The 14,054-nt window shown below is 41.8% G+C and overlaps 1 protein-coding gene across 1 annotated transcript in view; it reads right to left on the bottom strand.

Annotated features, from left to right (window-relative positions):
* LOC109040220 (uncharacterized) overlaps positions 1-14,054 on the bottom strand; it is an 83,134-nt gene that overhangs the window by 14,882 nt on the left and 54,198 nt on the right. Inside the window, exon 3 of the mRNA XM_019056048.2 lies at positions 412-579. Within this exon, the coding sequence (XP_018911593.1) occupies positions 412-579 (168 nt within the window). The remainder of the gene's footprint in view (positions 1-411; positions 580-14,054) is intronic.

The raw sequence follows: 14,054 nt of genomic DNA on the forward strand, positions 1-14,054 counted from the left end.
ACCGTCAAAAGTTCCGGGATTCTTTTGAGATTTTTTAAAAAGTTCTGAGAATGTTCCGGAAAATTCAAAAGATCCGGAACAGAATTTCAAAAGTTCCGAGAAAATGCATGAAAATCTCAAAAGTTCCGGAATTCGGAACTAGTCCCGGGAAAAGGTATAGCACTACCAGAGGGTCAAAAAGACATAAATAGGAATAGGTTTCAAGCAAAAGTTGTTCGTAACGTCAAACCTATTCAAGAAAGCAAACAAAGGTGTCTCAACAATTTTTCCCCGACATTTCCAGGTTTTTCCTAACTATTTAAAATTCTCTGACGTTTCCCGGTATTCTATGACCGGCAAACCTGTGCGTATGAACGAGTTTTACATCAGGAAGAAATTTGATGATTTTTTCTGATTTAAGTAGAAACTTACTTGTCATGCTCGGCGCAAGGATTCTCATCCAGCCACAGGCAATGCAACGACGGACAACTTTTCAGGTAAATTATATCCGATAAATGCTGAATGTTATTCTTCCGGATGAAAAGCTCTTGTAGCTTTGGCAAGTTTTGGAAGTCCTCGAGGGTAGAGATCTGATTCACACTGTAACAAAAAAAAAAGAGGACTGTGAGATACAACTGCAAACGGACACAAAAAAGAGAGTATACGAACAAGGGATAGTAACTGCAGAATTAAAAATTTCGGTGTTTATGGTCACTTTGAGTTACATTTTTTTCAGTCACCAAATGGACTTGGTGTATCAAACGAATTTTGTGTTAAATCTACCAAAACCGTAGGTTAATCTGAGACTCCTGGCGGATGAGGAAAGAGTGCTGCTGAACTAATGTACCTACTCTTGTCTATTCCGATGTCACTCAGAGGTTTCGAATTGCGAGTGGCTAGCGCATTGGATAATCACTAATGATTGTGAACCCGGCAACTCGCGCCTGATTTTTAATGAGGTCACAAATTTTCAACCGAAAGATTTCTCAATGTAACCCAAAATGTTAACCGCGCGTTTAGGTTACGTTGTGTTCTACTCCCCATTCTGACAGAAAATGTAGGTTACTTTTTCTTACTATGTAGGAACTGCATCTTCGGCTCATCGACGGTGAAACTACCAAACCACGTATCTCGTTTGCGGTGTTTAAAAATCTACGCTCGCATTTTATTTTTTTGAAGTAGACCAAATCAATATCATTCCTTGAAATTTTCACGGAATTTTCTCCGCACAAAGAGGTAAAATCACAGAAATTTTCAAGACTGGATGTTAAGTAGTTTTTCATTTAAAAAATAAAGTATGACAGGAAGTCTGCGACGTCGCAAACCGAGATACGTGGTTTGGTAGTTTCACCGTCGTCATGTAACCCAATACTATCAAATCAAAGCGAACTAGCGAAAAAGTTCCGTCGAAGCTCATTTGCATCCTTGGACCAAAAGGACACGGTTATTACCGAGCCGAGAGTACGGCCATACATGAAACAAAAAAAAGAGCGGCCGATATAGGACACCGCGCGATCGAACTTTTTTTCTAGATGCATTTCTCGACGAATTCCCTGGCCTGGTTTTGTTCTGCCGAGCTGAAGAAGACCGCCGTATGAACCTTCAGGCGTTGCCAAATTTCCATTGATAAAACACAAATAATCTGGTAAACATATGAATATATTTCTTTCAATTTGTCATATAATTTTGTTCGCAATGTTTCGCCTTAAGTTCCCGAAAATTTCAAGGAAAAATATTAATAACTTGCCTTAAAAATTAACAGTTTATAGAAAGAAATTTGGCAACTCTAGAATGATCATACGGCGTTCTCCCTTAACACGGCAGTATTGGACACTAGCTACTTTAGCTCGCTTCCTGGACCCTCGATCGTCCGCTTCGTGAGAGCGCGGAAAACTTTCAGCGGGCCGATTATTGAAATTGATAGACAAAGCTATAGACAAAGACGACAAAAGGGATTTGGAGGGATCCTATTGGTGGAAGCAGGTGGTGGCAATGGACATAGGAGGTAGGTAATGGACTAACTAACGGCAACCTACTAAAGACCCGACAGTTAGTCCATCATTTTCTTCCTTAGTCTATAAGAACCAACCATGTCAACCAATAAGATCGCTCCATACTCCCTATGTCTTCTTTGTCTATCGCTTTGTCCATCAATTTCAATAATCGCCCCGCAGGAGCGGATATTGAAAGTTTCGGATTTTTGGTATCATCTGGACATCAACAGCTTTCGTTCGCAACAAGAATCAAAGAAATCGGCCCAGCGGTTCCTCAGAATTGGACGTATTTCTGCCAAACGGAACTACGTGCATTACGCCGTGAGCTTTGTTACGCGTGCATATTATTATTATAATCAGTATTTTTCCCTCTCCTCTCCGGTTTGATTCTCTCGGCCATCATGTAGTCTGCAGGTTTCCATTTGGAATTTTTATATTTTATTTTTATTCTTCCGACTGAAAATGGTTCAATTTTGAGCCGGAACGTCTCGGATTTTCCTGTGTACTTTTTAGCCCTTGTTTCCCGTTTTTTCTCCTAAGTTTTTGTTACCACCATTGTCACGGGCTGCTGCTGTAGAAATTTTAACTTTATAGGTATAGAGTAGATTTCTCGTTCCCTGACGAATCCCGGTAAAATTCCCGGCTTTCCCAGATCCCAGACCCCTCGACGGAGTTTATAGACTGTTTTCGTTCGAATGCGTCCAAATCGAGTCGTCCTGAGCTCTCCGCTCGAGGTATCAGGATAGGAGGAAACAGTGATGCAAGGAAGAGAGGGATAGGCGGAGGGGGGATACAGAGTCGGAGGAAGCGGCCGAAAATAAGTTGGGACGAACCTCAGCTCGGCTTCGGGGGCAGCGACAAACAGGAGTTCCGAGTCCTGACTCCAGTGCACCGCATCGGTGCCCCTTCAAAATATATCAGGCCCTATGCACGCTAAAAGCGCGCAAGTTCAGAAGCTCATGAGCCCTAGCTTCCTGCGATATAAAAGAAAGCCAAGGCACTTGAGTTCTCGGACTCACGCTCTTTCAGCATCACGCGTCGATTCATAAGGACCCGCGTCCGGAACTCGCGGGTCGAGTGAGATGGTGCGTGTCTTCCATCAATGTGCCCCCCCCCCCCCCCCCCCTCGCCCTACACCTTTCCCAGTCTGAAAGAGACGGATTGAATCGAACTGACAAGACGTGAGCCATGAGGTTTCGGAGCACGACTCCTGATGAACCCCGGCCCGCCACATTCGGAGACAATGTATTTATAAGACCTGGTACTCCCGATTTGAGCGGTGTAGTGCGGTAAGAAAAAGTAACCGACATATTGTGATGATACGAAAGTAAAGAACGAAGTATAACATACTAGGGGGTAGTGGGGGTACGCTCAATGGCCGCTACGCGGCTCAACATCCAGAGGGCGCGAAACGCTCTCTAAGGTGAGCCACCATGATTGACCTCTTAAATCTTCGAGCTTTTCAAAATAATAGAAAAGCTTTCATTGACCGAATAATGAAAGCACCAAAAACATTCTTGGAACTAAAAATTCTTATAGGCGCCACAGAATCGCCTGAGAGATGGAAAAAATCTATAATCATACCTTGAATGGACCACTAGACAAGGTACGAATATAAGCAATCTGTTACATGTTTCTTAACCAGAATTTCACGTAGAAAACGATTCACACAACAAAAATTACTGAAACCAACTCCTAAAGAAGATATTAACGTTTTTATTTCACATTGGTTACGAGGAATTTGAACTGCCCGCTCACAAGAAACTCAAAGCTCTACGTGAGTCAAATCGCGCACTACAACAGTTTCAGCAAGCTTCTCAATCGAGCAATGTTCATTTCCCACCATGTGTTGTTCAAAATATTAGCAATTTGCTATAACTGAGCCAAAGCGTCAAGATTGAGGTTGCCAGATTTTTATATCGCAGAGACTGTCATGATAACGTTTAGCGCGCGATGTGAATCACGTAGAGCATTGAGTTTTCATGAGCGGGTGGTTTGAATTCACGCAACGAGAATCATTAAATATCTTCGTAAGGAGTTAATTTCGGCAATTTTCATTGTGTGCATCGTGTTTTACGTAAAATTTTGGTTAAGAAACATTTATCAGAATGCTGAAATTCGTACCTTATCTGGTGGCCCATTCCAAAGAATTAAACATATAGTTTTTTCTCAAGAAAATTCCGGGGAAAAGGGAGAAAACTCCGGATTCTTATCAGGCAGTCAGCTCCGGAAAATCAGGAGATGAGCATTGAGCATGGTCAACAATTGATCGTGTTGTATATATCAAACAGGTTATAATGTATCGATTGGTTCAACATGTTAACGTAGCCTCAAAAGTCAATTGAGTGATCTTTAGGAACGGGGTTTTTGTGATGGATCTTTTATTCTTATGAGTGCCGCATGATGGCAATCACAAGTGAAAGGTGAAATGTTTAGGAATTTTCTCATTTTCAGCTTTTCTAACTAATTAATAACTAATAAAACTAATTTCTTCCTAAAATTTTTGTTTGAGGTTATGTTCTATCGTTCTGAACCAAAAGATACATCGAATCAATATCGAATATGATCCATTCCAGACATCATGGTTAAAACTCAGCGTGCAACCCATATTTTGCGACCTTTCCTCTCGACCCAATGCGCTTTATGACCAACCGCTGGGGGTTGGGGCAGGAAAAATTTTGACATTGCCACTTGTACCTGATTCCAATAAAACACCAGTCAACTTTTCCACAAGACAGGAAACCCCCCGCAGCGTGGCAATGAATCCCATGGTTAATAATAGAAGCTTTTCAATCTCCCCGCTGCGCGACGGGGTGAACTTGGGCGGCCCAGCAGGGGGAGGGAGGGGGTGACGAGATGTGACTCACAGGGTTTTCCCCGATTTCCGCAGCCTTCACCTCTGGCGCGTGCTTCATCGCGAACACTTCATTGCGCCAGAAAAGCTCTTCCAAGGGGAGAGTGACACCATGTGTCGCAGTCTTCAGTCTCGTTTGCCCTAATGCCCCTTTTTTGCATGGAAGAAAATAGATGTATCTAGAATGGCGTAATCAATCATTTCTGCTGCATACAGCGAGCCATTCCGACGACGCGAAGAGAGTGCTGTCTTGTCGACGAAAAACTTGTACAAGGATCCAGCCTATGTCAAATGTTTCTAATGAAATGGAAATTTTCTGATTTTTTCCCGAAAAGTTTGTGAATTTTTCTTCAAACTTTTCAAGAATTTGATTCGCAATTTTTTTGGACAGGAGGGTTACATTCACTGGAAAAAAAAACACATTGGATATTCAATCAGAATCTACCTTAAATCAAGAACCAAGCCTCTTAATTGAAGCGAATTTCGTTTTGATTCAAGCAAAAATCCGATTGAATCAAGAGTATTTTTTCTTGTAAATGTTTTTAAGAGTCTGGACTCTACATCCAATCTGTTTTTTTTCCAGTCATCATATTGGAAATTAATTGTATTATTCGGGTCGGAAGAGATATTAGGAATTAGAAGAAACAATGAAAGAGACTTTGGCTTCTAAGGAACATGAAAACCAAAGTTTGCACAATGTTGGCCACAATGCAATGCCAGTGGTTTTTTTTTCCGAAATACACTTCAATCCTTATCGTGAAAGTTAGATCAAAATGAAGAGATTTTCCAAAGGAAAGTTAATTTACAGCTCTGAGGTTATTTTACAGTGTTTAGCAACGCCTGAATCCCATGTAGCACGGTTTGCATTAAATTGAGACCACATGGTAAATTTACTGCCATGCATACGAGTGATGTGTATGTTCCCCATCAACCAAATGAAGGGTCCTTTCTGATTCTTTATTGCGATAAAATTCAGATGGGTTGCATTTTCCTTTACATTGCAAACTGTCTACCTTTCATTTGATCGTTTGATTATTTAACATATCTGCATTTATTGAAAAAACTGTAAAATTTCAATTTAAGCATAAAACGACAGCAATTTCACTGCATTACCTTTGCAACTTGATTTCAAAAAATAGTTTCTAATCAGGAAGGTGGCGCTTAGCCGTTTTTTTTTATTTCCACCCTTCTTATGTATTGTTTTTTAGCATGGCAACATCGGAAATGAAAAGGGTAGAAGAGAAGGGAATGACCACTCTGCAGCACTAAGAAAAAACGCTGTATGAACCTTCAAGCGCTGCCGAATTTCCTTTGATGAAACACGAATTTCTTGGTAACCTTATGCAGATTTTCCTTCCAATTTTTCAGATAATTTTGTTCGCAATGGAGATGTTGCATGTGTGAGGAATTTGCGATTTGACGATTGATTCTTATGTAAAAGTTCCCGAGAAACACAATGGTGCCACTGATTTTTTTCTGTAATCAACTCCCGAGCTTAAAAAAAGCTCTCAAGTTGAGGCCAAAGTGGGCGGGATATCCCACGCTATCCAGAGAGTCCACCTCTACATCAAAACAAACTCTCCATGCGAAGATAGGGAGCAAATACATTGACAGGGCTGCCACTTTATTTGGGGACTCCAAAACTGAAAACACGGCATCACTGCTAATGTATTTGCTCCCTATCTTTGCATGGAGAGTTCGTCTTGATATAGACGTGGACTCTCAGGGTAGGGTGGGATATCCCCTCCATTTTGGCATCAACTTGAGAGCTTTTTTTGAGCTTGGGTGTTGATTTCAGAGAAAACCAGGGGCACCATCGTGTTTTTTTGCGAACTTTTACTAAAGAATCAGTGGTCAAATCGCTAATTCCCCACACATGCAACATCTCCATTTCACCTAAAGTTTTTGAAAATATAAAGAAAAAAATATGCATGCATAATTCTCCTCAAAAATGAACATTTTATAAGGAAATTTGGCAACTCTCGAATACTCATACGGCGTTTTTCCTTAGCACGGCAGCACTCGAGTCGGAGTTATGAGCGTAGCGTGCAAGTCAACCCCTCCACTCATTTACATCGTAAACAAAACGTGAAACTCCCCCGACGTCACGACGTCACAGAATCAGATTGGCCGCCTCTTTTTCGCGTCGCAGTGACCCAGCATTTCGGTCATTACCTATTCATTTTTTTGGTGCCCTCGCCTCGCTATCGGGTTTGCGAACTCCGGAAGAAATAACCCGCGAATTTTTCCCCTCGAGGTCGCATTGATAATTAGCGCAAGCTACCCTCAGTGACGTCGGTCAAGGCTCGATGCACGTGCGGATAGTGAAACCACGTAACCACGAAACCGGTATCTTCATCGCAGCACTGGAAAAAAAAACACATTGGATCTAGAGTCCAGATTCTTGAAAACATTGACAAGAAAAAATACTCTTGATTCAATCGGATTTTTGCTTGAATCAAAACGAAATCTGCTTAAATTAAGAGGCTTGGTTCTTGATTTAAGCTAGATTCTGATTGAATCAAGAGTACTTTTTCTTGTCGATGTTTTTCAGAGTCTGGACTCTAGATCCAATGTGGTTTTTTTTTTGTTTTTTTTCCAGTGTTGTATGGTTCTCTTCGCTAAAATGGCAGAATATTCTACCACCAGCGATTCGTGCGTGGATTGCGGGTGCACGGGGTAAACCTTAAAGCATGGTATACACTCCAACAGGCGCAGTGTAGGCAATTTGCGCATCGGGGTGTGTGCGCGACAGTGTAGCGTTTGAAGTATCTCTCGGATGTCGAAGGCGCTACATATGGTGCGCGCGGGCGAGCCTTTTTATACTGTTATTGCTCGCGATAATTATTATTCCGATTACATAGAAAAGGTATTATTCACTTTCATGTTAGGCTATTGTTGGGCAAGACAGCCGTGAGTGCTAGCTTCTGCATCCATTCGTGGTTGCGTTCTGGACAAACATCAAACACATTTTCGGGTTAGTAATTGGCTTAGGAGGGCGGCACTTTACCTGAAAGGCCCGTTTTCATTAGCTCTGTGGAGAAATAATGTCACTTACTGCTGTTTTGCCTGAAACTACGTCATATTTCGCCCACTTACGGCACGACTTTCTCATGTCTCGTTTTTATACAATTAAAATGAATTTTGCTGTTTTAGCTATATTGATCGAATTTTGAAGATAACTCGATTTCGAAAATTTGACACTTACTGCTTTCTTCGCTATCACAGCAGTACACGCAAGAAAACGCTTGATGAGGGAACAAAACTTTCAGACGTATTATTCTTACCCTGTCTTGTTCTGATGGTTTCAATTAGAGATTGGCGGACCACACTGCAGTGCAGAGGAAGAACGCTGTATGAACATTCGAGAGTTGCCAAACTTCCTTCGATAAAATGTTAATTTTTAAGGAAAATTATGAATATTTTTCCTGGCGATTTTCAGACGTTTTAGATCAAATTACAAACAAAATTGCCTGAGTAGTTGGTAGACAAATATGAAAAAATATCCTGAAAATTAGTGATTTGCCGGGGGAAATTTGGCAACGCCTGAAGGCTCATACGGTGTTCTTCCTTAGCACTAGAGTTCCCTTTGTACTGAGAGTCAAGACAATGTGAATCCATTTCTGATTGGTTCCCGTATTTTAGGCCTTCACTGTGTAACAAACGGGAATAAAGATTACATTTTCACTCGATTGCAAAGATTATATTCTGGATAATGGACCAGGGAATTACGGGTTCGGCCAAGGAAACAAACGGAATGAGAGAAGGGGACGGAGAAAGGAATTTGGAGAATGGGACGATTCAAAGATTACAAACAACGTTTAGTTTCTTTAAACTTTATTCCCGTTTGTGACTCCACTTGGAGGGGGTGTTGTCTTGACTCTCTGGTATAAAGGGAACTCTACTTAGCTCGTGGTAGTCAGTCTCCTTGTCTGGTGGACGGTTATATTTCAATTATGCTTTTTAGTTTAGTTGCGGTGCGCGGCGGCGGGAAGAAAATAAATCAAAAGCAATAAATGAGCGCATTGGATACTGCATTCCGGAGCGAGGGAAGTGTGCGCCATGCAACGTTGAAGCGGCTCAAGATCGGACGGGATGTCGGCGTCACGCGAGCCTTGTTCGTCCGTCCATTGTGACGGCTGACGACCCAAGACGCGACGCGACGCCACGCGGACGTTGCCGCTGCACTTGCGTCGTCGTCCGCAGATGCTCACTCACGTCTCTATTAAAAATGCCACAAAAGCATTCCCGGGAGAACTTGAGGATTGCGGTGAATTTGCACCGGAAGCAAAAGAACAAATACACAGAAAACGGCTGAGCGATTTTCTGATATGTGATCGTTTCAGAGCTTCCCCGCTTGTTACTTTCTCGCTCTCTCGCGGGTAGAGGAAATATGGATTCAATTTTGCAATAAGGAACCACTATCTCTGGCTCTCCCATAAAAGCACATATTTGCATAGGGAAACCAATGGAATGTATGTTGTTTCTAGAATGGGCCAGATATAGTGGTTCCTTACTGCAAAATGTAACCCATATAGTCATCGTCCAAGAAGAAAAAAAATTGAAAATTAGTCATTTCTATGCGTTTCAGGGTGCCTGGCGCAAAAATAACTTTTTTTGAAAAAAGTGTATCTGCCTGTCCGGCGTCCCCGGCAAATCTGTGTACAGCCATACCTAAAAAATGCGTTATAGATGACCAAATTAATGGTTCCCTTATGCACGTCATGTGATTTTGGGGTATGACAAAACTTAGGGGGGAGCAGGGGAGGGGTTGCAACACATGATTTTTATCAAATTCACGTGGAAGGCTCACTTTGAAGGATTGCAGATTTTGAAAAAATGCTCGTAATTCTTTGAGACTAGACATCAAGCACCACCTCGGCCATTTTTTTAAGTTCCTAAAAGGTCTTGGGACTGAACTCAAAATTGAAGGGATACGGGTCGCCTAAAAAGGGCACTTTGCTCTGCGAGATCACAAGGTCAACTCACTTTGAAGAACGGTAAATTTTGAAAAAATGCCTTTAATGGAGATGTTGCATGTGTGAGGAATTTGCGATTTGACAATTGATTCTTATGTAAAAGTTCGCGAGAAACACGATGGTGCCACTGGTTTTCTCTGAAATCAACTCCCAGGCTCAAAAAAAGCTGTCAAGTTGAGGCCAAAATGGAGGGGATATCCCACCCTACCCTGAGAGTCCACGTCTACATCAAGACAAACTCTCCATGCAAAGATAGGGAGCAAATACATTGACAGGGCTGCCACTTGATTTGGGGACTCCAAAACTGAAAACACGGCAACCCTGCTAATGTATTTGCTCCCCATCTTTGCATGGAGAGTTTGTCCTGATGTAGATGTGGACTCTCAGTTAAGGGTGGGATATCCCCTCCATTTTGGCCTCAACTTGCGAGTTTTTTTTGAGCTTGGGAGATGATTTCAGAGAAAACCAGTGGCACCATCGTGTTTCTCGCGAACTTTTCCATAAGAATCAACAGTCAAATCGCAAATTCCTCACACATGCAACATCTCCATTCTTTGAAAGTGGTCATTAAGCACCACCTGGTTCATTATTTTTCTAACTGTGTAGATGCATTTTCTTGAAACTTCATTTTTTGCTTCCTGCTCTTTTCCGTTGGACGGTAGCTAGACGGCGTGGCGCGCGACAGCGGCCGAGAGGTGCGAAGCGCGAACCCGACAGGCGAGAAGGAAGCGCGCCGGGAGTTGCGCGGGCACCCATTTAATTTCATTTTTCCGCGGGTTTTCGGACGCGGAATCCAGGCTCCGGGGCCCGGGTTACATGAGCGGACGCGAAATGGGAAAATTATAACGCCGAGCGACACTTCCACTTCCTCGCCCCTTCGACTCCCGGTCCCGAACAACGGAGCGAAACACCGCTGCGGCCCCGACGCTGCGCCGGACGATTATTGACATTGCGTTCAGCAAGGACCGGACCCGCCGCGCCACGGCCGCACTCTTGGTTCCGAGGCCGATCTAGGCGGCATTAATTCGAAAAAATGACTTTTGGAAAAATTGAAAAATAGTACAACTGGTCGACACTACATACTCTGGAGGGTATTTCGGCCGAATATCATGATGATTGGATGAGTGATAAGGAAATGATAAGCTCCTAAAGGTGAGCGCGCAGGCCGTTCTCTCTGCGGCTGTATCCATTTCCTCATTTATCTCATTCGAGTGATGTTCCTAATAGAGGTTTGTCGCCATTTTGGGCAAAGAAACAAGGTTTTGAAGGTAGAATCCTAATATTCAAGTGAATTTGAAGGTTTACGATGTTTAAATCATAACTTTAGATTAAGTCTATGGCTCTAGATAAACCATTAGACATAGCGCTATTTTACGTTAATTTCGCGTAATTTTCCATATAAATGGCTGAAAACAACTACTTTGCCGGCCTTTGCCGGGTCTCAAACGGCCATTTCTAGTTAGTACTAATCCTAGGCATGATGTAGAGACAAATATCTTTTGCCAGTTTTTGCCTATTTGTGAAATACAGACTTTTAAAGGTCGCCCGCTCAGCCCTCATGAGTACTGTATGTGGGACGTTACGGGTGGGTGATATCGTTCGACCTCTCAGGCAATGTCAAAAAACAACTTCTTTCCATGATATTCATTCAGAAGGAAGTTTATTCAATCGGTTTTCCAAAGAATTACACAAAAATATCACTTCCACGGGCGTGCAAAACTCTGAGGAGATCAAAATTTTTCGTGTTAAAAATGATCTAATACTACTAAAACGGCCAAAAACAACTACTTTGCCGGCCTTTGCCGGGTCTCAAGCGGCCATTTCTAGTTAGTACTAATCCTAGGCATGATGTAGATATAAATATCTTTTGCCAGTTTTTGCCTATTTGTGAAATACAGCCTTTTAAAGGTCGCCCGCTCAGCCCTCATGAGTACTGTATGTGGGACGTTACGGGTGGGCGATATCGTTCGACCACTCAGGCAATGTCAAAAAACTACTTCTTTCTATGATATTCATTCAAAAGGAAGTTTATTCAATCGGTTTTCCAAAGAATTACCCAAAAATATCATTTCCATGGGCGTGCAAAACTCTGAGGAGATCAAAATTTTTCGTGTTAAAAATGATCTAATACTACTAAAACGGCCAAAAACAACTACTTTGCCGGCCTTTGCCGGGTCTCAAGCGGCCATTTCTAGTTAGTACTAATCCTAGGCATGATGTAGATATAAATATCTTTTGCCAGTTTTTGCCTATTTGTGAAATACAGCCTTTTAAAGTCGCCTGCTCAGCCCTCATGAGTATTGGATGTGGCTCGCGTGACGGGTGGGTGATATCGTTCGACCTCTCAGGCAATGTCAAAAAACTATTTCTCTTATGATATTCATCCAAAGGAAGTTTATTTAATCGGTTTTCCAAAGAATTACCCAAAAATATCATTTCCATGGGCGTGCAAAACTCTGAGGAGATCAAAATTTTTCGTGTTAAAAATGATCTACTACTACCAAAACGGCCCAAAACAACTAGGTACTTTGCCGGGTCTCAAGTGGCCATTTCTAGTTAGTACTAAGTAATCCTATGCATGGTACAGAGACAAATATCTTTTGCCATTTGAAGCGAAAAAAATACATTACAACATTTTAAATTTAAGGTTGCTCTGGAATTAAAAAATCAACAGGCATTGCAGTTTCGTGAATTTTTTCCTGCTCACTGGTCGAAATGGTTTGATAGGGGCGACACCCTTTTATTGAATTTTTATACTGCCATTTCTGAAACTGCAACCAGAAGTAGATTCCAAAAACAGATCGTGCTGACTGGATGCTTCGTGAAGTTATTCAATGTAACAACACCCCCCCCCCCCCCTCTTCAACAAAAATATCACGGTCATACCAGGGTCTAAATATTAGTAAAATAGTAGATCGCTCTTGATGACTATAATCATTAAATTTGTCAAGATTATCATAGTTCAAGCACAGAGCCACGTTGTCAAATTATTAATCCCGTGTTGAGTGCGAATTTGCTATTTTACGCATATTTACCATATTATGGTTAACGATAGGGTCAAATCGACTTTAAATTCGTGATCAGCGACCCAAAAAACACATATAAGCATATGTTGCACGCTGGTAAGGGTGATATTCTAATTAATGCCGCCTAGATCGGGTCTGGAACCAATGTGCGCGCGGAGCTGAACCGCTACAAAGTCGCGCTGCTGCCACGCCAACCCCCCCCCCCCCCCCCCCCCCCCCCATCGCGAGCCGGCGGAAAGACACCTCGAACCTGCAGTGCTGAAGAAAAACGCCGTACGAACCTTCGGACGTTCACTGGGGAAAAAAAAAAAAAAAAAAAACACATTGGATCTAGAGTCCAGACTCTTAAAAAAACGACAAGAAAAAATACTCTTGATTCAATCAGATTTAAGCTGAAATCAAGAACCAAGCCTCTTAATTTGAACGGATTTCCTTTTGATTTAAGCTTAAATCTGATTGAATCAAGAGTCCTTTTTCTTGTCAATGTTTTCAAGAGTCTGGACTCTAGATCCAATGTGTTTTTTTTTTTTTTTCCAGTGTGTCCTTAAAAGTTTGGCACTTTTGACAAATTCGAAAGGAGTATATTTTTCAGAGAGTTTTGTTCGTAGTTTATGTAAAGTGTCTGAAAACTTCAAGGAAGAATTTTCATAACTTCCCCCAAAAATAAGTAATTTCTTGGTAATAAAATGGGAAAAGATCTCAAACCTGGCTTACGGTCACTCTAACGACCCTCGACTAACGAGCACATCCTTCTTTCCCACCTGTCTTTGGTTCCGTTTGGCAGAAATACGTCCAATTGGACCACGTTTTGCAATAAGGAACCACTATTTCTGGCTCATTTTAGAAATAACATATATATACCATGAGTTTCCCTGCGCTGGAAAAAAAACCACATTGGATCTAGAGTCCAGACTCTTAAAAACATCGACAAGAAAAAAAACTCTTGATTCAATCAGATTTCAGCTTAGATCAAGAACCAAGCCTCTTAATTTGAGCGGAGTTCCGTTTGATTTAAGCTTAAATCTGGTTGAATCAAGAGTCCTTTTTCTTGTCAATGTTTTCAAGAGTCTGGACTCTATAGATCCAAGGTGTTTTTTTCCCAATGTATGCAGAAAAGTGATTTTATGGAAGAGCCAGAAATAGTGGTTCCTTGTTGCAAAATGCAATCCAATTGTTCTTTGACGCTTACGTTACTTAATGTTCGACTACGTAATAAATACAA

This window comes from Bemisia tabaci, chromosome 9, assembly GCF_918797505.1.
Source record: "Bemisia tabaci chromosome 9, PGI_BMITA_v3".
Taxonomy (NCBI): domain Eukaryota; kingdom Metazoa; phylum Arthropoda; class Insecta; order Hemiptera; family Aleyrodidae; genus Bemisia; species Bemisia tabaci.